We start from the raw sequence: 23,434 nt of genomic DNA on the forward strand, positions 1-23,434 counted from the left end.
AGAATACATTTCTCCATTCTCTGAAGCTCCATCCATCCCTTCCTCTTGGACACTGTGGAAATGTTTGAATTCATTGGAAACTTTTGCATGTATTTATTAATTTTGCATTGATGGTGGGAATCTGGAGTTTTGACATGAATAATAAATGGGAACTCTTCACGCTTCCTCCAACACACTGTCTCCAACAGATATTCTTCCTGATCCTCCTGATGGTACTCCAGTGATTGAGTCCATCACTGGAAAAACCATCACTTTGAGCTGGAAGAAACCCAGAAGGTTGGACCCTTCCATTGGTACGTAGGACCGTTAAGGACATGTGTTCAGTGATTCAACCCCTGACTTACGGTGTTGAAGAGGATGGAGTTTCAGTGAGGTCTTGATCTCTTCCAGATCCCAGCTCCCTGATGTATGCCATCCAGCAGCAAGCACTCGGCTCCATCCAGTGGATCATCATCGCCTCTGGTCTGAAAGAAACCACCTACATCATCAGCACCCTCTCCAAAGGTGTCCGCTACGCATTCAGGGTCCTGACCATCACCTCCAAAGCCTTCAGCAAACCCTCCCCGGCCACCGATCCGGTCCAGCTGCTGGACAGAGGTGAAGTCCGGTCTGGTAATCCGTCAGTGGGCTGTAGTGGGTTATTAAATGCTCTGTGTGGTTTCGTTTAAGGTCCGTACCTTCAGGAAGCTCCAGTGATCATCGATAAACCAGACATTGTGTATGTGATTGAAAACCAGTCAGTCACAATCTCCATCACTCTGAATCATGTCAACACCGCAGTCACCTGGAAGAGGTACTGATTTATCTACACGTTTTATGTTCAGGCGGAAGGAAATATATTTATAGGGTTAATAGATTTACACTGAGGAAAATTATTTGATACATCGCAGATTTCTCGTTTCCCCACTTCCAAACAACGGTATGTAATTTTCCTCATGGAGACAGAATCCAATGGAAGAATATCGTTCGCCACTTTTTGTCACAACTCCCCTAACGAACTGTTCTTTGGGAATGTTTGCCTGCAAAGGAGGCAATAAGACTCCCCTTACTGAGGAGAGGAAGGACAGGGCAGATAGGGCAGATAGGGCGATAACCCCTACCTGCAATAGCCACCTTCCTTCAATAAAGAGGCGTTGCTTTATCGGTTCCACTTTTACCCGATTTGTCTCAGGTCCTGTGCGGTTCCTCCCCATTTTTTGGAACCGCCTCAGTGGTGGTACAAGCTACTGCTCGCTGGATATTCGCACAGGACATTTGATTGGGCTGCATTCATTGATTGGCACGTGGGTTCCTGCTCAAACAACATCTCAACCAATCTGTGACAAGACGTTGAGCTGAAAATCGATAATTCCAGGGTCAAACCTTGATGTCCAAACCTTTTTATCACCTGTGGTAGAAGAATGCCACAAACTGAGCCTCATCAGCTGGACTGCCATTGGAGACTCTCCCAACCTGGCTATAACCAAGCCAACATTATCCGGCTACGGGGAGGCTTGACGGTGGAGAAAGGGCTTAAGAGCACCGAAGACGGGTCGCGGGTCGTGGCTGGATCTTCCAGCATGACAACGACCCGAAACCCCCAGCCAGGACAACTAAGGAGAGGCTCCCTGCAGAGGAAGTATTTCATGCTCTGCAGTGGCCTAGCCAGTCTCCAGATGTGAACCCAATAGAAAGTTGCCCAGTGAAAACCCCAAACCCTGAAAGATGTTTGGAAACCTGGTCCAGACCTATAGAGAACGTACTTTTACAGGTTTCTGGACCAAACTTTTCTGTTTCTATTGGGTGAAATTCATGCAATTAATTTTTTAAGAAAAATCATAGAATACAAGTTTCTATATTTCTGTCTCTCACAGTTGAGGTGTAATGAAAATTACAAACCTCTCCATTGGTGAAGCTTATTTTGAGGTTTGAGTCTCTCAAGCTGATGTAAAACCAACTTGTCTCCAGGAAAGGAGTAACTCTGACCAACAAGCCCGGCCTGTATGAGATGGCCATGCCGGACGACGACCAGCACACGCTGAAGCTGCTGAAGGTGAAGAGTTCGGACGTCGGTGAGATGACCTTTGTGGCCACCAATGAGTTTGGAAGCGACAGCTGCAGCTTCAGCGTGGAGACGGCCGGTAGGGAAGACGCCCCTCTGTCCCTCCGTCCATCTGCAGGTTTTTAACGGAAACTCTGTCCACAGCGCCGCCGACATTCGAGACGATCATGGAAGATCTGGACGTCTGTTCTGGGGAGACGCCTCGCTTCGCTGTGGTCGTGGAGGGCAAACCTGTCCCTGACATCCTCTGGTTCAAGGTGCTAACTCCAAGTTATTCATGGAAACTTTCCCTTTAGGGGATTTCTCATAGGTAGGAAAGCTGAAATGTCTCTCCACGACACTGCTTGATGTGCTACTGTTTGCAAAGCCGGCGGTTGAGGAGCACTGTTTGTTCTCCTCGGTGCTGATTGGTTGAGCACACAGAGCAAAAATAAAGAAACTGTAGATGTTAGCTGTAGCGCTAAGACGGTTTCCATATTAATAATGTACATTAGGATATATTTGGTAAAATTAGCAATATTTAGGTCTCAAATATTTGCAGATTTCAGCTGTTTGTGAGCATTTCTGTTCCACTTTATAATGTAATTATTTATGTATTTGGAAAACATACGAACCTTGATTATGGATTAAATTGAGTGGTGGTAGCAAAGTGATTTTTATTGATTTATACACTGATTTATAACCATTTATGGATCTAGACTTTAAAATTAAAGAATCGTAGAAGTTGTCTGTTGATAATCAGCATTAAATTTTCTGTAACTGCAGATCGGAGCAGTTTGGTATTTATCCACTTCTGTTGTATCTCAGTCATTTCAATGTGACCCAAAGTTTTCACAAACACACACAGGAAGGATCTACATGATGATCATTTCTGATACAATAATGACATGAAGACTATTTACAAATTAATCGTACACCTCAAAACCTTTCTGGTGTTTAAACAACAAACGTCAATTTGTTAAATTTGAAAGAATTTTACTTAATATTACTCAGTATTTTGATGATCAATTGTTCTGTTTTTAAAACAAACTAAAAATAGTTCATAAAATAAAGAAAAGCCAGATTCATTGCTTGTTTTGTGATTAGTAGAAACTTATCACAAACGAGCGACTGAGAGCAGATCCTGAAGATAAAGATTCACACATCTTTGCCAGGCACAGCGTCCTCCGCAGCCGTCGGCTCTCCGGTAAAGATGTGCACAAACCTTTAAATAAATGGTTGTTATGGAGACTTTGCTGCAGTTCTCCAACGGTGAGATGTTTTCGCCTCCGTCCTCCTCGCTGTGCGTGGTGGAAGATTAACTTTGGTCCTCATCCAGCTTAGATTGTCTCACTTCCGGCTGCTTTAAACTTTTCGGTTATTCTGCTGACTGTAGATGTCGACAGATTCTGCAAAGCAACATTTTCAACTGAATATTTTGGATATGAGCCACAAAAACTCGGAGGGAAGGTTTGCTAGTCGGTCCAGGTTCAAACCCAGGACCTTTACTTCCTGGGTTCTTATTATAACGAGAAACTTTCCTCATTTTAACCAGATATAAAACTATTTATATAAAAGATATGAAACTCTTCTATAACAACACAAGATTTATATCTGGTTAAAATGAGGAAACTTTCTTCTTATAACGAGATGAAAACCACATTAAAAGTAGAAAGTTTTGTTTTCATGAAATGAAAAACATGTTAAAATGAGAAAGTTTCTCATTATGAAACAAGTTTCTTATTTACCAAATATAAAATAAATACACTCCTTTGACAAATTACAACTTGTTAAAAATCCCAACAGGTGTTTCTGTCTTACTGTTGCGACCTTCCTTATTTAAGAGAGAAGATATTTTGGTTTTAATTGATATAAATCTTGTTAAAACAACAAAGTTTTCTCATCTAAGTGAGATCCTGCTGGGCCAGACTCTGGACATCCTTATTATTAATGTTTTACCATGAAATTATCCTGCAACAACATAATGAGCCACATTTATGAGACTGGAGGAGGTGCCAGATTTCATCCAGATATCAGAAACAACGCCTTCCCCATTAACCAACAGAGACCAAAACAGTTTAACAGTTCCAGCTTTTCTTTGGTATTCTGATGAAACGAAAGCTCTGACTCCAGGGGGACGTCCTGCTGTCGGAGAGCAGTCACTACACCTTCGTCTATGATGACAACGAATGCTCCCTGGTGGTCCTGAACGCGCACCCCGAGGACTCCGGCGTCTACACCTGTACGGCCCGAAACCTGGCCGGATCTGTGTCCTGCAAAGCCGAACTCACCGTTCACCAGGGTGACGCCTCACACGTGCAGCCGATAAATTAAATTAAGTTACTGCATGCAGTGTTTCAGCTGTCAGTCTGTTCCTGCAGCTGAGAGGAATGAGGAACCCATGGATGACGAGGAGAGTATCCTGAGGAAGATGCGCAGACTGACCGATTACTACGACGTCCACAAGGAAATTGGAAGGTGAAGCGATCTTTTTTAGAAATACTTCTGGATTTATGAGAAGTTTTCAAGCTCTTACTTTGTTTCACTGCAGGGGAACGTTTTCCTACGTGAAGCGGGTGAAGCAGAAAGCCACCAAAATGGATTACGCCGCAAAATTCATCTCGACTCGAGCGAAAAGGAAGGCGTCGGCTCTGAGAGAGATGAGACTGCTGTCCAAGCTGGACCACGAGAGAGTCCTCTACTTCCACGACGCCTTTGAGAAGAAGAACGCAGTCGTCATCATCACAGAGATGTATCCTGAAAACGTTTTCACAGATTATTCAACATGAGTCAGGTCTGAAAAAGCCTTAATTCATGTTTAAAGCTGCCATGAGGAGCTGCTGGACAGATTTAACAGGAAATCCACCATCCTGGAGTCTGACGTAAGCCTGCGTTTGAGTAACAGAGCTTTCATTTTTGCTTACAGTCAGAACCGGATTATTTTGCCCTTTAAAAACAAGAAGCCCTGCTGCTTGCATTGCAACATGAGGGAAAAACTGTCCTGATGTGATTCTGCAGCATTTATACAAGATACCATCGAGCAAATTCCTCCTCTTCTTATGTAAACTACAGAAATGAAAATAGCTTGTGATTCTAAAAGACGCAGTTAGCATCTGGTAAATTCAACCTGGGAAAAGAAACAAGCAAAAAGAGATTTTAGGAGGGAAGAAATGTAATATGGTTAAACTTATCTTCAGCTAACAGTGTCTAATATTGACATTTCTCCTATCTACACATAATTAATCAAAACAGAGAATAAAATCCTGTTTTTTTGTTCAGAATGCAAAACTTACAGTTAGAGGCAGATATGACTTCCTTTGCAGACTTTATTAAGCATGACTAATAAATTAGACTTTGGTTAGAAGCTATGATAGCTAGCCGCTACATGTTTAGCATTGAGATGCTATTTTAGGCTTGAATAGCTTCGCTACTATGCTAACTCCTTTTAGCACAAATAAAACACAACAACAGCTTCTTTCAGCCTCCAGTCAGATCTGGTTTTGAAACAAAAGTTAATCCACGATGGGCCCGGAGAAGCAGCTCTGTCCTCCATCGTTGGACGGACGTCGCTTGGACGGCTGTACCAGAATAAAAAATGTGATTAGTTGTGCTAAAAATGTTCAAAACTAAATAATTAATTCATCAAAATTAGCGTATTAAATAGCAATGTTTCCTATGTAATCTGGACTTGATGCACTTTTGTACCAACACATCAATAAAGCTACTTGCTTTGTGAATCTGATGCACAGATGGATCACAATGGGAAGAAAATTCAGCTCTTCAACGATTCTGCATTTTTATCACTATTAGTCTTAAAGTTTGTTTTGGTGCTTCTTTTGTGATAAATTTTTATTCAACTCCTTAATCATGGTGCAGCTTTCTATAGAAGAAAGTCAGAACTGAGTGAGCACAGAAGAAGAGGATCTGAACATCATGTTTTTAAGAAAGAACCAGTTCTGCCCACTAAGCTGACATATAAAGTATAATTATGTGATAAACAGCAGCTGTTTGTGTTCAACAGGTGCGTTCATGTGTGCGGCAGCTGCTGGAGGGACTGGACTACCTTCACCATCTGAACATCATCCACCTGGACATAAAGGTGCAACCAGAGGGCATGTCGCCCTTCCACTGCCATTTTATTTGATTTTACGGGTGTATTTCTTCCTGCAGGCATCATTTCGTGTGTTTGTTTTATTTCCAGCCCGATAACATCCTCATGGCGGATCTCCAAAGCGATCAGATACGTTTATGTGATTTCGGAAACGCCGTTGAGTTCACGCCCGATGAGGCTCAGTACTGCAAATACGGCACGCCTGAGTTTGTTGCACCAGAAATCGTCAACCAGACGCCTGTTTCAAAAGCCACTGACATATGGTAGATGGCCTTTCATGCAGAGCATTTTTAATGATTGTTGGAGGGTTTTAAAGAAGCCTTTGGTTTATGTTCACAGGCCTGTTGGGGTTATATCGTACCTGTGGTGAGTAAAACCTAAATTAGGTTTTGATTTCTGTGTTTCTCCTCCTGATTTTCTGTATTTATTGTGTTTTTCTCTGTTTCAGCCTGACTGGAATCTCCCCGTTTGCCGGGGAAAGCGACCGCAGCTCCGTCCTGAACATCAGGAACTACAACGTGGCTTTTGAAGAGAACATGTTTGCTGATCTTTGCAGAGAGGCTAAAGGGTTCATCATCAAGCTGCTGGTAGCAGACAGGCTGTGAGTTACTAGCAGAGGAAGATATTTGTGCGTTAAATGTTTTCAAAATTAGCTGAAGCACTAAAACGCTATTAATGCTTTAGCAGATTAGCAGAAGTGTGCATGTATGTTTGCTATTTTCAAGAAATAGATATTTTCAATAAACTTACTGATTCATTAAAAATATTGTAAAAATAAATGCAATTCCCCTGTAGAAACTGTAAAAGTGTCTATCAACAAGATACCCAAAGCTTTGTAGGATCTCAGACTAATAGTGGGTCCAAACAAAAGCTTTTCAAAATTAAATACCAAAAAAATTAACCTGTCAAGTGCAAATTTAGTTACTTTGTTAAATACAAATTACATTTTATTTATTATCGCATCAAAAAATAGGATTGGACTATTTTAAACCTTTTGCTAAATAAAAAATGAGCTCTGTTATTTTGCCCACATTGAATTTTTATCAAGCAAAACTGGGATTGATATCGTTAATGGGCTCTTTGCACCTCAGCTTCCGCGTTCGGGGTAAAGCGGCTCGATTGTTTCCGATCCAATACAAATATCATTTACATTAGCTGCTTGCAGTGCTTGGCCAAGGTTTGTACATCGATCCGAAGCCCCAACAAGTCAGCTGGAGAAAGGTTTTAGATGTTCGCCTCGTTATACATTCACTGACACGAAGGTGAGTTTTACTTAAACTTTGTGGCTAACATTAACGTTAGCTTATGCTAGTAGGCAATATTCTCGGACATTGTTCTTGTAAAATGTGCTATTTAAGTATCTAAACATTCTAACGGACAATGTATTTATCTTATTTTCAAGTATATTATGTGTGTTTATTGTCGTTAGTGTCACAGACTAACGGGGTTCGGTTCCGGTTCGGGCTTTTAGCTTCCGAAGCCTGACGAGGCACAACAAGCCTCATAGCTTGACAGTAGCGCAGCTCTGGTGTCAGAGATCTGGTTCAGCTGTTCAGGTTCAAGTTGCTGCTTTTAGAAAAATATGACCGTGTTGCTTCATGTCTCCGTGTTATTTCGTTTTATTACCTTTGCATGTTTCTTGTTCAGAGCTCAGATAGGACGGTGTTTACAGCAGGATGTACAGGCGGATCAGCCGCTCGGCTGTCTGGCTCTGGTCTGCTCTCTCGTTCCCATAAACTCTTTCAGGCTGAATACAGAAGTGATTCCATGGAAATAACTCAGGGAGGCTCCTTTATTTACCATCCGTATCCCCGGTAGTTTTAGGCTGATCCGGAGTGAAGTGAAGGCTGCAAACTTTGCTGTGCGGCGTTAGCTGGTAGCGACAGATATTTACAAGCCATCTTCTTAATTCAGGATCGCTTGGAAATTAACGAAAACTTAAAAGCCCATTATATTAGGAAGACAACAATGTTAATATCATTGTTTTTTTGCATCTGAAATACGACTTAGTCTTTTCTACCAGTCATGGTAACTCAAAGCGGAAAAAAGTGAGCCGCATTAGCTCCTGGAGATGTGACGTCAACGCCTTAGGTGCAAAGAGCCCATTCCTCCACAAACTGATCTGAGTCGTGCTAAACGAGGTTCTTTTGTTTTTCATTATGCACATTTTCATACATAATGTAAATGATTTACTTTGAAGTCTTTGATTATTTTTTGAGCATCCAACTCTTTTTTTTTCTGCAAATAGTGGTTTACATAGACACATTCTGAGCTGTCTTGCTAGTTTCCCAAATACCACTAAACCAAATTATAATATTACACTCAGAAAACACATTTGAAACTGTGAAATATTGCATTTGCTCATTTGTTTCTAGGAGACCCGATACTCAGGAGTGTCTTCGACATCCGTGGTTCAAGGTGAGAAAAAGTCAATCATCCATCGTGTGAGTTCCACAGCACATTATGAAGAATGTCCCCTTCCTAAATAATTACTTTTACTGTCAATCCATGTGCAGATCCTAAGCAAGGGGAAGGCCATCAGTACAGAAGGTCTGAAGAAGTTTGCTGCTCGCAGAAAATGGCAGGTAAAGAAGCTTATGTCCAATTCTTATGATGAATTTCCTGCAGAAATTGATTTGTAGTTGTAACATTTTGTTGCTTATTTTTTAGCGTTCCATAATTGGCTATAAATCAAAAATGGTCATGAGATCCATACCAGAGCTGCTAAACGATTCCTCGAGCCACACCTCGATTGCCGTCCAGAGGCACCAGAAGGAAGGCTCACCCCTGCCATCTTCATCGTCTGATTCAGACGAAGACATTGATGAGCTTCCTTTTATTCCAATGCCACTCAACATGGACTTCTCTGGATCAAGAATGTCACTGAATGACATTCAGACCACTGAGCAGGAATCAGGAAAGGAGAATGAAACAAGTTTATCTTCCCAAGGTCAGGAGACCATGGAGTTTGACTCTCAGGAGCAGGAAACAGTAAGAGGCGAGGTCGGGGGGAAAGGCCATCTTTGGAAACGATCATCGGAAGACAATGACAAGGGTTTCTCAGAGGAACCACCTCTGAGCGAACTGATCCAAAAATCAGAACAATCCAGAAAACCCCTTAGAAGAGGATCAAGCATGGAGTCTGACAAGGTGGAAGGAGGCCGGAAAAGAGGGGAACTGCGGCGTGGCGGTTCGGCAGACAGTGCTCTGCTGCTTCGGATTACACCTGAGGAAGGAGCGGGAGAAGAAAACCCTGGGGAAGGACGGAGAGTCCTAAAGAAAGCTGTCTCCATGGAGCTACCGAGGAGGAGCACCAGCCCTGGAACCGCTAAGATGAGTCAGGAAGACTATGCTCTAAAGCTGGAGCTAATGAGGCAGCGACTGCTTCGTGGCGGTTCTGTAGACAACAAGATGAGTGGCCTGAGAGGACCTCTTTTAGAAACATTAGGGATGGGAGATGAAAAGCGAGCAATACCTTCAGATCGATACTCTCGCACTGCTCGACTGGGCCCACCTCCACTTATCAGAGCTGCATCCAGTGACTTTCCAAGGGACGAGGTACCCAAACCTAAAGTTTTACGTAAAAGCACTTCTTTCAGTCAAGGGGATTCAGAACCTATAGCTTTACATCGACGATCAGGAGCACCTTTGGAGATTCCTCTCGCACAAGTAGAAGAAAGGCGGCTTAAAGAAGCAATTTCCATGTCGGCTCTAACGGAGCAAACCAGGCTAGACTCCCGTCCAGAGACTCCCAGGGAATCTTCCCCAAAACCACCGACTCCAGAGCCGGTTGTGCAAGAAAATCAATCCAAAACAGAGAGTCAGGATTCACTGATGGAGAAAGAGGTTCGAACAGATGAGACTGTGAGTGAAAAGATGGATGGACTGACTGCAGACAGTAATTTTGATGAAAGATCTAGCACAAGTGGATTCTCAGAGAAGGACATGAGTATTTCAGAGGAACCATTGACTGAAGGAGATAGCATGGGCCAGAGTATCCACACACCTTCTGACATGGCCCAAAGCTCTTTAGCAGAAGAGAAACTCCAAGAGGAGAAAGAGAGCGAAAAGGTATACGAAGAAAAACAAGAATTGATAAAAGAAGACGATGAAAGAGTTGACTATGCAGTTGAGTCAAAGGCTAAAGAAAATGCAGACGAGAAGACAAGTCCTCCAATAACGTCTTCTGAGATGATTATAAGCACAAGTTCGGTTATGGTGAAACCAACACAAGAACCTTACCAGCCCCCAGGTGCTGTTACTTCAGCATATATAACACCCTCACCTCCTACCCGAGTTGTTCTTCCAGATGGAAGAGTGTCAGCTTATGCCAGCATAATGCAGACCATCATGGTGCCTTCCCTTCAGCCTCTAAATGAGGCCTCCCTTCTCCCTTCCACTCCAGTTGTTGTTCCAGCCAATACTGGCACATCATCCGATTTACTCGGTTCACCAAAGCCAATCATGTCAACCACCGAGCACCCTGCAGTCTACTCTAGAGTCGCATCGCCAGAAATGATCACAAAAGAACCCAGTCCGCCGAAGACCTATTCACAAACGTCACCCCAGCAAGAGGTCTCAGCCGGAGCTGACTTAGAAGATATGACCTCTGAAGAGGTTTTTGAGGCCCGCTTCAAAAAACGTGAATCTTCCCTCACAAGGAGTCTGAGGTTTCTCTCAAGGTCAAAAAATGAAGACAGTACACCGGTCATCCAGCCAACATCAGACACATCTGAAGAGATATACAGACCTGGGCCGATTGGCGCTCCCTTACAGTTAGCCTCAAGAAGACTTGAGGAAAAGTCCAAGTCGGTCCAAGACCTTCGTGAAGCTCAAAAGGATCAAGGGTTTATGAGGAGACTCTCTATGCGCTTGAAGAGAACTCCATCGACAGAGCGCACAGATGAAATACCGAAAGACGAGGACTCAGCAGGTTTAAGACATAGGCTGTCTTGGAGTCTTGGCAGACGAGGTTCTCAGGAAAAGAAAGAGGTAGAGATGACCAGGATGGATGGAGAAGGTGATAAGTCAGTGGATGAAAAGGAGCTGAAGAAACCTAATGAATCACCAGTGTTAGCGATGCGCAGAAAGATCGAATCAACCATGGCAGGGATCTCCACAAGAATTCGAAGTTACTCAGAAGAGAGACGAGCCTCAGAAGACAAGGAAACAAAACGAACACCGATTCTTTCTATGCTTCGTCGATCAACATCAGAGAGTCGAGCTATGAAGCCTGTCATTGTTCCTCAGAACCAACTGGCGTCTCAGGCCACTAATGGCGCCTCATCCGAGTCTCTTGACTCGATGTCCAGCCTAAAGTCGGACACATCAAAGGGTATAGAGTTGTCTTAATGTATTTATTATATCAAATAAAAGTAAATTACAGCTAATGTGTGTTTTTTTCATTTTTGTAATGTAGGCATTGAAGTTGAGCGGAGATCCAGATGGGATCGATGGGGCTTGACAAGAGGCAAACGGGACAAAACAGTATCACAGCCTGACTTACCAACGGCCATCTCCCGAGACAACAGTTCCTTACGTTCACGGCAGTACTCCAAATTAGCTTCAGGTAAGATGGTGCTGCTGTGTCCTCAAATCAAAACCTTCCTCTCCTCAAAGTTTAGTGGCTTTTTTTTGCTCTTAGGTTGGTCTTTCATGTGTCTGAGTAGACTGAACCACAATCGTTACTGCTAGCATGTTACATCGCATTCAAGCTTATATTTAAAAGTGATCTTTTATGAGTCACAAAATAATTTTAAATAGAGATTTTAGCTGTTTTTGGGCATCTTGTCACTTTAAATCCAAATAAGCTGCTGCTGACAATTCTCCCACAACTCATCGTTCACACTTCCACTTCAAAATGGCTAAAAACAGACGTGCTATTATACAAACATATATCTTTGACGAGCAGAAGTGGAATCTTCTGCACAACCAACAAGAATGCATCAGGTGTTTTCTGGATGGTAAGTTATCAACAAAACACTTTTTTTTTTCCAGCAGCCATTGTACAGCACATTCAGTGGTAAAACCAGCTGACCAAATGTGCTGGAGCTTTTCTTTGGTTGCTAGGTGACAAGCAGAACTTGGGTGGGGTTGCTAGGTAACAACACTGTTCTCATTGAATGTGACTCAACAATCTGGAGGTTTCTGAAACAGCTCATTTTCTACACACTAAAAACTTATTAACTTATTGCCAAGAAGCAGCAAATGTACTTTGTAAAGTACTTTTGCTAGTTTTTGAAGCAGTTGAGACCCAGATGGAAGTATAAAAACTTGCAAAAAGTAACATTTTCCTAATAGGTCCTCTTTAACGGCGGTTTCCTTCATTCTGGGCCAGATTTTCCTCCTGTTTTCCATATCAAGCTCAGAGATCATGTCCTCCTGGAGGGTGACCCAGTAACCCTGAGCTGTCTGCCAGCTGGAAGCCCCCATCCACACATCGCCTGGCTAAAAGGTAAGGCTACAAATACACACTGAAATGTTTTGATATATTTGTGATATATTTGACATTTTCCTCCTCAGACAAGAAGCCTTTAGAAGTCGATGCTAGAATGAACATGATTTCCTGCCCCGATGGCCGACAGCTGCTGATGATCATGCAAACCACCAAAAAAGATGCTGGGGTGTATGAGTGTGTTGCTACGAACCCCCTGGCCGCCGTGTCCAGCTCTTGCACTATATCCCTCGCTCGTAAGAACAATTACATTTTTCTGAAGAAACACTAAACATTCTAGTTGGAATACCAATATTAGATCTAATAAGAATATATTGTATGTCTTACAGGCCTGCCTAACCGTCCTGGGACCCCAGAGATTCCTCAGAAATACAACAACACAGCGTTAGTGGTGTGGCGACCCTCGGACACAATGGCCCCCTGCACTTACTCTCTGCAGAGGAGAGCAGAAGGTTGTCTGACCCACATGATCCACTGTTTAAGTTCTTATTTTTTTTAGAATTATAGAACAATTTATAACTTTTGTGAAGTGTATTCAATCTAGAAAGAACAAATACAGTCACCATGCTTGTTATCCTGGAACAATATATGGGAAATATATCAGAGGTTTAAATGACTACTTTTCCAACTTCTGGTAGCAGCTAGCTGTGCTGCAGTGCTACATGTATGTTGTTATTGGTGTCATTCACTATAGCAGTGCTACTGCTATGAAACTGGACAATAAACCATCTCAAACTGATGCTTTCATAACTTTAATGATTGTATGCAGTGGTGGGCACTGCTAAGTGATAAGCTAGCTGAGCTAACGCTAAAGCAGAAACCATAAACTTTAGCTTTGCTAATGCTAAAGCGCTTTACCAACATGGTATTTAGTGGAAGCTAATGCTAAAGTGCTAAAATCAATCATGTTGCTGCCCATACCTAATCTATCTGTGAACTTTTCCACGTATTTGTTTAATTAACACCTTTGGTTGTTTGTTCACATAAGTGTTGAATTCTTTAGTTTACCTCATTCGTTCATTTATTGTAGATTTACCATTCACTCAGTAAAGTTCTTGAACAAAATAGAGGAGAAGAAACAGAACTGCTGCATGAACAGTCTTCACCCTCTTCAAAATAAAAGCATGAATAAGAACTACTAACAGTCACTAAAAACAGATGTCAAACTTTATTCAACTGAAAGTTTACAAAATAGGCAAATAAGTTAGTGCTTTGGACTTTATCTGGAAAATAACATTTAGGGGAAGTTAAGTGTGCTAAATGTTTTCAGTGTTGACAAAATGCTAAAGTGCTAAACACTATTAGCATATTATTAGCAGATTAGCGCCACTGCATGTCTTTTAACCTTTTCCAGATTTTTCAAGAGATATTTTCAACAACGTTACTGATTAATGGAATCTTAAACTATAAAACAGCTCCAACCAAAAGGATTTCAAATTTAAATGCAAAGAAAAATCAACCAACCCTGGGTAGGTTTAGTTATATCAATACATACAACTCCATCTTTATTAATTATGGTAACAAAAATATGCTTGAACTATTTTAAAGTTATTTAAATAGTGCCTTGCCTCCTTGTTTCAGGTGAAAGCAACTGGCTGATAGTTGCAACCGGAGTGGCAGACTGTTACTACAATGTCACTGACCTGCCAGCAGGGGGCTCCTTCAGGTTCAGAGTGGCTTGTGTCAACAAAGCCGGTCAGGGTCCCTACAGCAACCTGTCAGAGGTTGTGACTCTGGATCCCACTGGTACGGTGTCTCTTATTATTTATGGAAATGTTTTTACTTTTAGAAGATTAAATGTGTTTCTGTACAAAGTCACAGTCTACATTGTAACTTGTCTTCATTAGAACCGGCCAAGTCCAGTTCTTCTGTGGTTGTGAAGACCGTTCCCGCCACAAGTCCAGCGCCCCCTGTGGTCATGATGTCGTCCATGAAAGTGCCTCCCATTAAACCAGCTCCCAGTAAATCCACTACTGTGACCACAACTCCTGCCTCTTCAGTGGCTAAATCTCCCTCCCCTGTAGCCATTAAGCCAGCTGTTGGCCATCCTGCAGGAACTGAGCCCACCTCAGCTGACCAAGCGCCAGTCACACCCCCGAAAGCCAAGACCTCCATCAGCATCAGCGTCAGCAAACCTCAGGTGAAGCTGACGCCTCCTCCTGTTGTTCCACCCAAACCCCAGAGTCCTGTTCTTGCATTCCCCTCAACGACCAACAAGCCACCTTCTCCGGTACCAACGTCTGCTCCTCCAATCGGGAAGCCGATTTCCTCTGTGCCAATGTATGTTCCCGCAGCAACAGCCCGCTCTACGCCGCCTTCTCTAGTTGCTCCCACCCCAGCGACGACAGCGCCCTCCGTCACTCCGCTCGCACTTTCCCCTCCCGTTGTGATAGTGCAGAGCCTGACGCCGGTTCTGCAGGGAGGGGACAGTCGCGGTACTCCAAGTGGACGGGTCACCCCGTCTGGACGCCTCACCCCGTCTGGACGCAGGACGCCGCTGGGCAAGGCTGGGGAGGGATCTTTACGCCAAGGCGTTCCCCAGAAACCTTACACCTTCATGGACGAGAAAGCAAGGTGGGGTAGCCAACATTATCAATCCTTCCTGTTTAAATAACGGTATTCTAGGAGTGGGAGTCGTTTACCAACTCACAATTACATCCAAAATTTATTTTTGCACTGCAAAAACAAAACATTTTCCCAAGTAGTTTTGGAGCAAATATCTTAATACACTTGAAACAAAAGAAAACTAACTTACAAGTAACTTCAGCAAGATTTAGAGACTTGTCATTAAGTCCTTATTATCAATGAAAATTGTACTGGTTGGTTATTTCACTGGTGACATTTTTCCATGTTAAAGTGCAATGAGTCACATGAAGCATGTATGTGTTCAGAGTCTGCATGCTGTTTCCAGAGACCACTTTCCAGTAATGTAATAATAATAATAATCTCTCAACGTTCAGTAAGCTTTAAATTCTAATGAACATTTAGCACTGGAACTGTCAGAAATTTAAAATATCTAAAATAAAATGAATTATTTGTTTCAGGTCCCCATTAGTTGTACAGTAGCAGAGACTGTTATTCCTTTACAAATATTACAAAAAAGACATAACAAAATACCAAAAGCCGCCGAATCAAAACTAAATTCAAACGAAGATACATAAACAAACAATAACAGTCTTGAAATATAAATTTAAAAAATGTAATCTCTATTATAGATTTTTTTAAGGTTCTTTTTAAAATGGAAATAATCAGCCATCAATGTAATTTCAGAAGAAACATATTCCAAAAGATTAATTATAAAGTCTCTTTAAAATGTCTAGTTGAGACCAAAACACCAGATCAAAGACTTTTATCATCCAGAGAGAAGTGATAAATAATGCAAATAAAAACGATTGAGTTTGTTTTAATTTTTCCAGCTGTTGATTATTTATTGTTTATTGCATCAGGCCTAAGCACCAAACGAAACTATAAAAATCCACTTTTGGACCAAAGTACTTCCCGGTGTGAACACGTGCTGCTGTTTCCCTCCCTCAGAGGCCGGTTCGGTGTGATCCGGGAGTGTCGTGAGAACGCCACAGGAAACCTCTTCATGGCGAAGATCGTTCCCTACGAGGCCGACACCAAGCAGGCGGTGCTCCAGGAGTACGACATCCTCAAATCTCTCCACCACGACAGGATCATGGCGCTGCACGAGGCCTACGTCACGCCGCGCTACCTGGTGCTCATCTCTGAGTACTGCAGCGGGAGGGAGCTGCTCTACAGCCTCATAGAAAGGTCCAGAACCGAATCCTCAGCGAGCCTGACCTTTCCTAAAGCACAGGGGTCAAACTGGAGGCCCACGGGCCGAATCCGGCCCTTCACAGCTGTTTATGTGGCCCTTTACACTCTAGAGCAGGGTGTCGAAACTTTTTGTCACGTGGGCCAAAAAAAAAGAACAAAAATTAAAATCAAGACAAATAAAGCAGTAAAATGTTTTTGTTTTTTGTAGAAAAGGGAAGTTATTCATTGTAGCTCATAAACATAAATAGGAATTTTCAGGTTTGCTATATTTAAAGAAAGGCAACTTGTTTTCAAATTCTTTTGGGCTTTATATAACAAATGTATTCTCATTTATAAGAACAGAATTTGGACCACTTTCTTTTAAAATGCTTGTTATATTTAGCCAAATTCAGTAAATTAAATAAAAATGGATTTTGGTGCACAAAGTCAGTCAAAATCTCTGGATAAATGTGGTTCTACTTATTATGAAAGGTTGGTTATTTTGTTGTAAGTAAGTTTTTCCATTATGAGAAAATGATGTTGGTAATAATTTCATCCCGATTTAAAAATAAAAGATTCTATCATTCCCAAACTGCTTTTGGGGGTCACACAAACTCAGTCCAGCTAAAGCTGCAACTCTTTAACAGTTTAATAGGTAACTTTATCAAAACATTTCACTATAGCCCTGGAGGATATGAAGCTCTTACTAAGTGAGTTTCACTCCGCTGCTGGGGGGATGGTTGAAACGTCCTGTGGTTCCCTCCAGGTTCCGTTACTCTGAGGATGACGTGGTGACGTACATCGTGCAGATCCTCCAGGGTCTGGACTACCTCCACGCGCGCCGCATTCTGCACCTGGACATCAAGCCGGACAACATCATCGTGACGCACATGAACCTCATCAAGATCATCGACTTTGGCAGCGCTCAGACGTACAACCCTCTGTTCCTCAAGCAGTTCAGCCCTCCCATTGGAACGCTGGAGTACATGTGTAAGAGGAAAATCCACACTTTCTCTGCAGTTCAGTGGAGATTTCTTGAGTTACTATTGTCAGACTGGCTTTAGGTTCTAAAGGGAAGAGATTTTTACCCCGGATCATTTGTTGGTCTTTCCTTGTTTAGGTTTTACAGTTTCTCCACTAGAAAGAAACAAAAAAGAGTTGAATTAGGGATGCAAATGATTAATTGATCATTTCGATCATCACATCCGTAGCATCACTTCATGGAAAATCAGTAATGTTTGGTTGATAAAGTTGACGCAGCTCCATCGTTCAGCTGGATGAGTGAAACTTAAATTGGTTTTTTTAAGTGTTTATATTTCTAAACAAAACTGCATAAAGTGCATTTTGTATCAAACTTTTTGGACCGCATCTCTTCCTATTCTGGAATTGGCTGCCATATTTATTTCTGTATCAGCTGGCTCAGCTTAAGGATGGCCAGCAGCGCCCTCTACTGGCTGCTGGCCAAACTACAAGACCAAAAGGAAGTCTAAGCAGGTGTTATTAGTTAATCGATTGGAACTAATTCTAATAATAAACCATTAATCAAGAATCAAAATTAAGATCTTTGAAGTACCTTCAGAAAACCATTAAGACAATGAAACAAACATTAAAAACTGTCTCTTGGGTGAAAAGTATGAAAAAAGAAGAGGTGGTTTGTGAAATGTTAAAAATAATAAAACAAAGCCGGTCTAAGACCAGATTATAAAATACAAGCCATTAAAATTGATCAAGCTGCTTTGCTCCTTAACCTAGCACAGTTAGCTTAGCAAGCGTGGAAAGGAAAAGTTTATGACAAAACAAGGAGTAAAGGACAAAAGATTGCTGCAGAAATCTTTTGTCCAGTTTGTCCAGGGGTCAAACTGGAGGCCCACAGACCGAATCCGGCCTGTGGTTAACCAGCCGTTAGCTTCTGAACTAAAATCAGAAGGAATGACGCAGCATTACTGCTAAGCAAAGGTAATAATTATTAAATAGTGAATAAAAGTGAGAAAAACAGTCTAAACAGGTACAATCAGCTTAGAGTAGAATTATTAAGAATAAAAGCTGTTTGTCTGTTTGTAGGTTTCGGCGAATTGAATCGGTTTATTTCTGTTTCTTCTCCCTCAGCTCCGGAGATGTTGAAGGGAGACGTTGTGGGTCCTCCGGCTGACATCTGGAGCGTCGGTGTGTTGACTTTCATCATGTAAGTAACAATTTCACAGCTTCCTCCTGGCACACCCTGTTTAAATAGAAATGCATCCCTCACATGATTAAAAACGGTTGTTTTGATTTCCAGCCTTATGAATGCTGAAGTAGTGAACAGACTCAGACTTTGTTCACACAGCAGGTCATGATACTCAGTTACAATTTTATTCTGAAATCCAAATTTTTTATTTTTCTGATTTAACCTAAGATTACTCTGGTCTCATTTATAGATTTAGTTTTAAAATAACATATCTCCATGTACATTCTTGTTATTTTATATTAAAATCATATTTCACTTACTTATAATACTTATATATATATATTTTTTAGATTTAGCATTGCTTATGGTTATATTTGTAATTGCCAATATTTAATATTTTGAATACTATACTATAATATACTATATTATATTGTGCTACACTATGCTATGCTGTTATTACCAAATATGGAAGCGGCACAATTCAGATTTTTTTAAGGTGAAAAAGTCTGAACTGGGTCGGTCAGACTGCTGTTAAAAAGTCGGACGTTGCCAAAAACATCAGATTTGTGTCGCATGATGTGGCCTCAGCGATCCGTGTCGTTGATCTTGGTTTTCCAGGTTGAGTGGCAGGTCGCCTTTCATGGAAAATGATCCTCAGGAGACTGAAGCCAAGATCCTGGCCGCCAAGTTTGACCTCTCTAAACTCTACCAGAATGTGTCCCAAAGTGCCTCCTTGTTCCTGAAAAAGATCCTCTGTAGCTACCCCTGGTAAGAGGAACGCTACATTAGCTAGCTTCAGAAAGCTAACCCAGTGAATTTTTACACGTTATTTCTTCACCAGGGCCCGTCCGTCCATCAAGGACTGCTTCAGTAACTCCTGGCTTCAAGATGCCTACCTGATGCGGCTCCGCAGGCAGACGCTCACCTTTACAACCACGCGTCTCAAGGAGTTCCTGGCCGACCAGCAGCGGCGGCGGCAGGAGGTTGCCACCAAGCACAAGGTCCTACTGCGGTCCTACTCAAGTTCGCCACAAACGCCCACCAGCCCTTCCGCGCCGACTGTGCCCGTGTCAGCCTCCACACCTGTGACTCAATGAAAACAGGCTTCCAAACATCCGCTGGCAGGACGCTCTGCGCTGCGCACCACTTCCTGGTTCCCAGCAGGAAGCTGAGGAACTTCCTTCACCGCTAAGGGAACTCTGGGAAAACCTGAAGGAAGCGGGATGAACATCGTCATACGGAAGAGGAGGACGCTGTCTTCAAACTATACCTCAAAGTTTGCAACTTTTACATCCGTTTTGAATTGAATCCTTCTTTTCGTACCACTAAGTTTACGATGGTGAGAGAAACGTGTTACTGGAGCCTCATGCTTAACGATGTAATTAGTCAGTGTAAATAAAACGCTCTCCTCCAAATTGAGGAACACATATCTTTCAACAAAATCCTTATTTAGATTAGGGCTGGACAATATGGCTGAAAAACATATCACAATATAGGCGTTTCATATCAGTCAACATTGATAATTATCAATGTTATTATTTTTGTTTTAAATACTCCCAAACTGGTGGCGTGTTGCTAGGTAACCGATGTGGTAAGAGGGGGGGGGGGGACTTGAAACTGCTGCTGGCCAAGTTACCCAGCAGGCTGTTGCTAGGTAACCAACGTGGGGGTGGGGGGGCTTGAAACTGCTTCTTACCCAGCAGGTCATTACTAAGCAACCAGAGAGAGAGAGTTAGTTGATTCCACCAGCTTTGTTTAGCTAATCAGGAGAGGTTGAAGGGCTAAAGTCTTTGCTCCACCTACATCCCCCAGAATGCCGTGCGGTTCTAGATCAGAGTTCAGTGAAATTACTGAGCATTCTCTCTATTGATATCGATCACGTCTATTGCGATATATATTGTTATTGATTTATTGTCCAGCCCTAATTTAGGTGAAGAAATGAAGACAGTTTAGTTTATGTTGTGCCTGCTTCTGCTTCCCAGGTTAACTGCGGTGTGGTTAACGCTGTTCTCGAACGTCTCAGCTGTGCTACACATGCGCCGATATCGCTGTAGCAGCTCAGTGAAGGTCAGGAATGTAGCAGTTCAAGAATGAACTACTTCCCGTTTTGATTTTTTCGTTTAATGTCTTCAGTTCAGAAGTCACATCAATGGCTTCCATACAAGGGCTACAAGGAAGGAATCTGAATATCTGCTCATCATACACAGGAAAAAGCGACGACTGTAACTTTTTTAAATGTTGTGATACGGTTACTACCTTCACTCTTCCATATAAAACTTTTCTTCCAGCAGGGATATCAACAGCAGAAGTGTTTCTCTGCTGGCAGGTACGGATGACAGCAACCTTTAGCATACAACTAAAAAACAACACATTTCTGCACAAATGTTAGCATATTCATTGTCATAGTCTCAATCATATTTAGCTATTAGTTAGTGACTCCTAAGGTCTTAAACAACAACAATATGAACTAATTTAGTATTCAGAAAGGTAACTGCCTGAAGTTCCCATATTGGAAAAAAATATGGGAACTTTTCTAACTTCCTGTCACACCTACCTATGCTGCAGTGCTAATACTTATAACATAAAAAGTCCTGAAAGTTTTTGCTTTCATTGAAGCAAAGGCTCACAAGAGTTTTTAAATGCTAGTTTTTTTAGCTTCCAGTAGCAGCTAGCTACACTACAGTTACAACATGATAGTTAGATTCAGTCAAACTTTTAAAAAATTCTGTCCTTTCTATTTTTACAAGTTAGAATTATTAAAGAGATCATCTAGGCTAGCAGTGCTGCAATGCTGACACTCAATGTTCTACCTTTCAAACTTGCTGCAGTCAGTAGCTGTGCTGTTGTGCTAACATCAGCTCGAAGAATCAAAAAGAAAGTCAGTGTGTTATATTATTTGCTTAATGTCTCACGCCAACTAGCATTTTTGTTAGCATTATTCCCCATGAAACAAAAAACATTTTCTTCCTTCACAGTTTTCTGCTGTTCTGTAGCTAACCCTTTAGCTAGCTGTTTCCCATTCTACAACCTACAGGGCTTACAAAGAAAGCTAACCACCTGTTCACCCAGTTCACCCAAACACTTCCAGTAGGATAAGTGTAATGTATTTAATCCAGAGGTAATAGCACTTTTTTTTTAAAGCTAAATATAATTTTTTACTACACGTTTTGCTGGAACTGGCTCCAGCTAACTGTTATTTGAGCAGGACTAAAGAAATAAAGTAAATGAATAACTGGATTAAAGTTCTCACAGTGAGTTGCAGAGTGTTCAAGAATTTCATCTGAATCACTTTATAAACCACTAAATACCCCTAAAGAGCAGCAACTAGCATGTAAAGGTTAGAAAGGTTCTTGTTTTAGCTAATGCTGATTTTGTAATTTTCTTTTTGTACAATATTGTTTCTGAAAGGCACAAGTCTTTGGCATAGCTAATTATTTACAACATACTGTAAACTGTAGACTGAATGTCAAAATCAGACACTCAAACATGCTCAGTTTCAGCACATCGACAGTTACAGATTCTAGTCATTTATTCATAAATAAACGGTTCAGCTGGTTTAGTTGTATGTACAGTGAACCCCGCCTCTCTGTGATTCAGTATTTGTGGGAATATTTGATAATTTACTTTTTTTCCATAAAGTAATGCAACTTGAGAAGCTATTGGCTGGTGTTTACAAAGCAACCAATCTGGGAGCGCCATTTTCTTTCCTTGGCACTGATTGGCTGAAACCCCAAGACAGGAAATAAGGAAGACTGTGAATGTTAGCTTGTTCCCACTGTGTGTATTAATTAATATTAAGGTATGTTTTGTGTTTGAACTATTACAATAGGCAGGTTTTTTAAAGTTATTGCAGATTTTAGCTGTTGGCTCTGGTCACTCTGCAGGGTTCACTGTATCTTTCCTTTCTATCTGGTCACGTTTGATTTTAAAAGCAGCGTATATAACATTTTTATATGGAAGCACATTTTAAAGTAACTTAAGGAAAATAACTATCATTTCAAGAAGTCACCAGTTATATATTTATATGTTTACAAACTGACGAATGCTGCTGATTTTTCTGTGAAATCTTTTCACAGGTTTATTTATTCTGTTTGGTTTGGCCCACTGATTCTACCCCTTTTCTGTTTGCATTGCAGTCATTTTTCTATGCAGAAAACTTCAACCTGAATGAAAACATGGGCATGCAAGTGCAAAAAAGTGTTGTGCAGTATGACAATTGTTGTACAATTCCTCGATGACTAAATGAAGTGACAGGGTTTCGCCACATTTTGTAGAATAATCAGAAGTTATTTTGTTGCAGTGCCTCGTGATGACGTTTAGACCCAGAGGGTAAAAATAATGTAGTTTACTGGATGACTTGTTTATTTTTAATGTGAGCGCTTTGTGTGTGTGTTTTGGCTAAAATTGTTAATTTCTTGAGCGACTGTGTTTGTTACTACAGCTTCAGCTTTTTATTTGTGAAATCTTCTGAGTCTGGCATGGAAATGGCATGACAGGTGTTACAGTTATGAAAAATAAAGGAAACATGACTAAATATAAGAATTTGTGGTGGCATTTTGTTTGGGTAAATGCTATGCTAGGTGCTGCACACTACATGACAATAAATTGATTGGAACTTTTCAAATTGATCTGAAAGATCCACATTTCCATATAAACACCAGGATATTAAAAACTTACAACTAAAATAAACACAGGGAGGAGCTTTAATGTGCAGAAGGTTTTGCTATAACCTGGTACCATACATACATACAATGGTGTAATAGGACTTTTGTAGATAGAAAAAAACACTAATTTTGTGCCAAAAAACTCAGTAATTTGGAGATTAATCTAAAAGGTTTTCTGGAAAAAACATGAAAATTTCTGAATTTGAAAAGCCTGAAAATTTTGACTTGTGAAAGTCAGAAAATTTCAAAAAGTAAAACATTT

General features: G+C 41.4%; 1 protein-coding gene across 1 annotated transcript in view; it reads left to right on the forward strand.

The window, feature by feature from the left end:
* spegb (striated muscle enriched protein kinase b) overlaps positions 1-23,050 on the forward strand; it is a 43,948-nt gene extending 20,898 nt beyond the window's left edge. Inside the window, exons 15-41 of the mRNA XM_088003192.1 lie at positions 189-293; positions 391-597; positions 670-793; positions 1,948-2,120; positions 2,186-2,298; positions 4,154-4,322; positions 4,402-4,498; positions 4,572-4,772; positions 4,845-4,902; positions 6,042-6,119; positions 6,222-6,394; positions 6,471-6,497; positions 6,580-6,732; positions 8,507-8,549; positions 8,648-8,716; positions 8,802-11,466; positions 11,551-11,700; positions 12,469-12,585; positions 12,654-12,821; positions 12,915-13,037; positions 14,167-14,331; positions 14,433-15,159; positions 16,120-16,359; positions 17,111-17,334; positions 18,451-18,526; positions 19,127-19,276; positions 19,350-23,050. Of these exons, the coding sequence (XP_087859318.1) occupies positions 189-293; positions 391-597; positions 670-793; positions 1,948-2,120; positions 2,186-2,298; positions 4,154-4,322; positions 4,402-4,498; positions 4,572-4,772; positions 4,845-4,902; positions 6,042-6,119; positions 6,222-6,394; positions 6,471-6,497; positions 6,580-6,732; positions 8,507-8,549; positions 8,648-8,716; positions 8,802-11,466; positions 11,551-11,700; positions 12,469-12,585; positions 12,654-12,821; positions 12,915-13,037; positions 14,167-14,331; positions 14,433-15,159; positions 16,120-16,359; positions 17,111-17,334; positions 18,451-18,526; positions 19,127-19,276; positions 19,350-19,605 (6,851 nt within the window). The 3' untranslated portion in view covers positions 19,606-23,050. The remainder of the gene's footprint in view (positions 1-188; positions 294-390; positions 598-669; positions 794-1,947; positions 2,121-2,185; positions 2,299-4,153; positions 4,323-4,401; positions 4,499-4,571; positions 4,773-4,844; positions 4,903-6,041; positions 6,120-6,221; positions 6,395-6,470; positions 6,498-6,579; positions 6,733-8,506; positions 8,550-8,647; positions 8,717-8,801; positions 11,467-11,550; positions 11,701-12,468; positions 12,586-12,653; positions 12,822-12,914; positions 13,038-14,166; positions 14,332-14,432; positions 15,160-16,119; positions 16,360-17,110; positions 17,335-18,450; positions 18,527-19,126; positions 19,277-19,349) is intronic.
* Positions 23,051-23,434: the final 384 nt, after the last annotated feature.

The sequence above is a fragment of the Poecilia mexicana genome, unplaced genomic scaffold (genome assembly GCF_051168715.1).
Source record: "Poecilia mexicana isolate PSO_F unplaced genomic scaffold, ASM5116871v1 scaffold_2, whole genome shotgun sequence".
In the NCBI taxonomy this organism is placed as follows: Eukaryota; Metazoa; Chordata; class Actinopteri; order Cyprinodontiformes; family Poeciliidae; genus Poecilia; species Poecilia mexicana.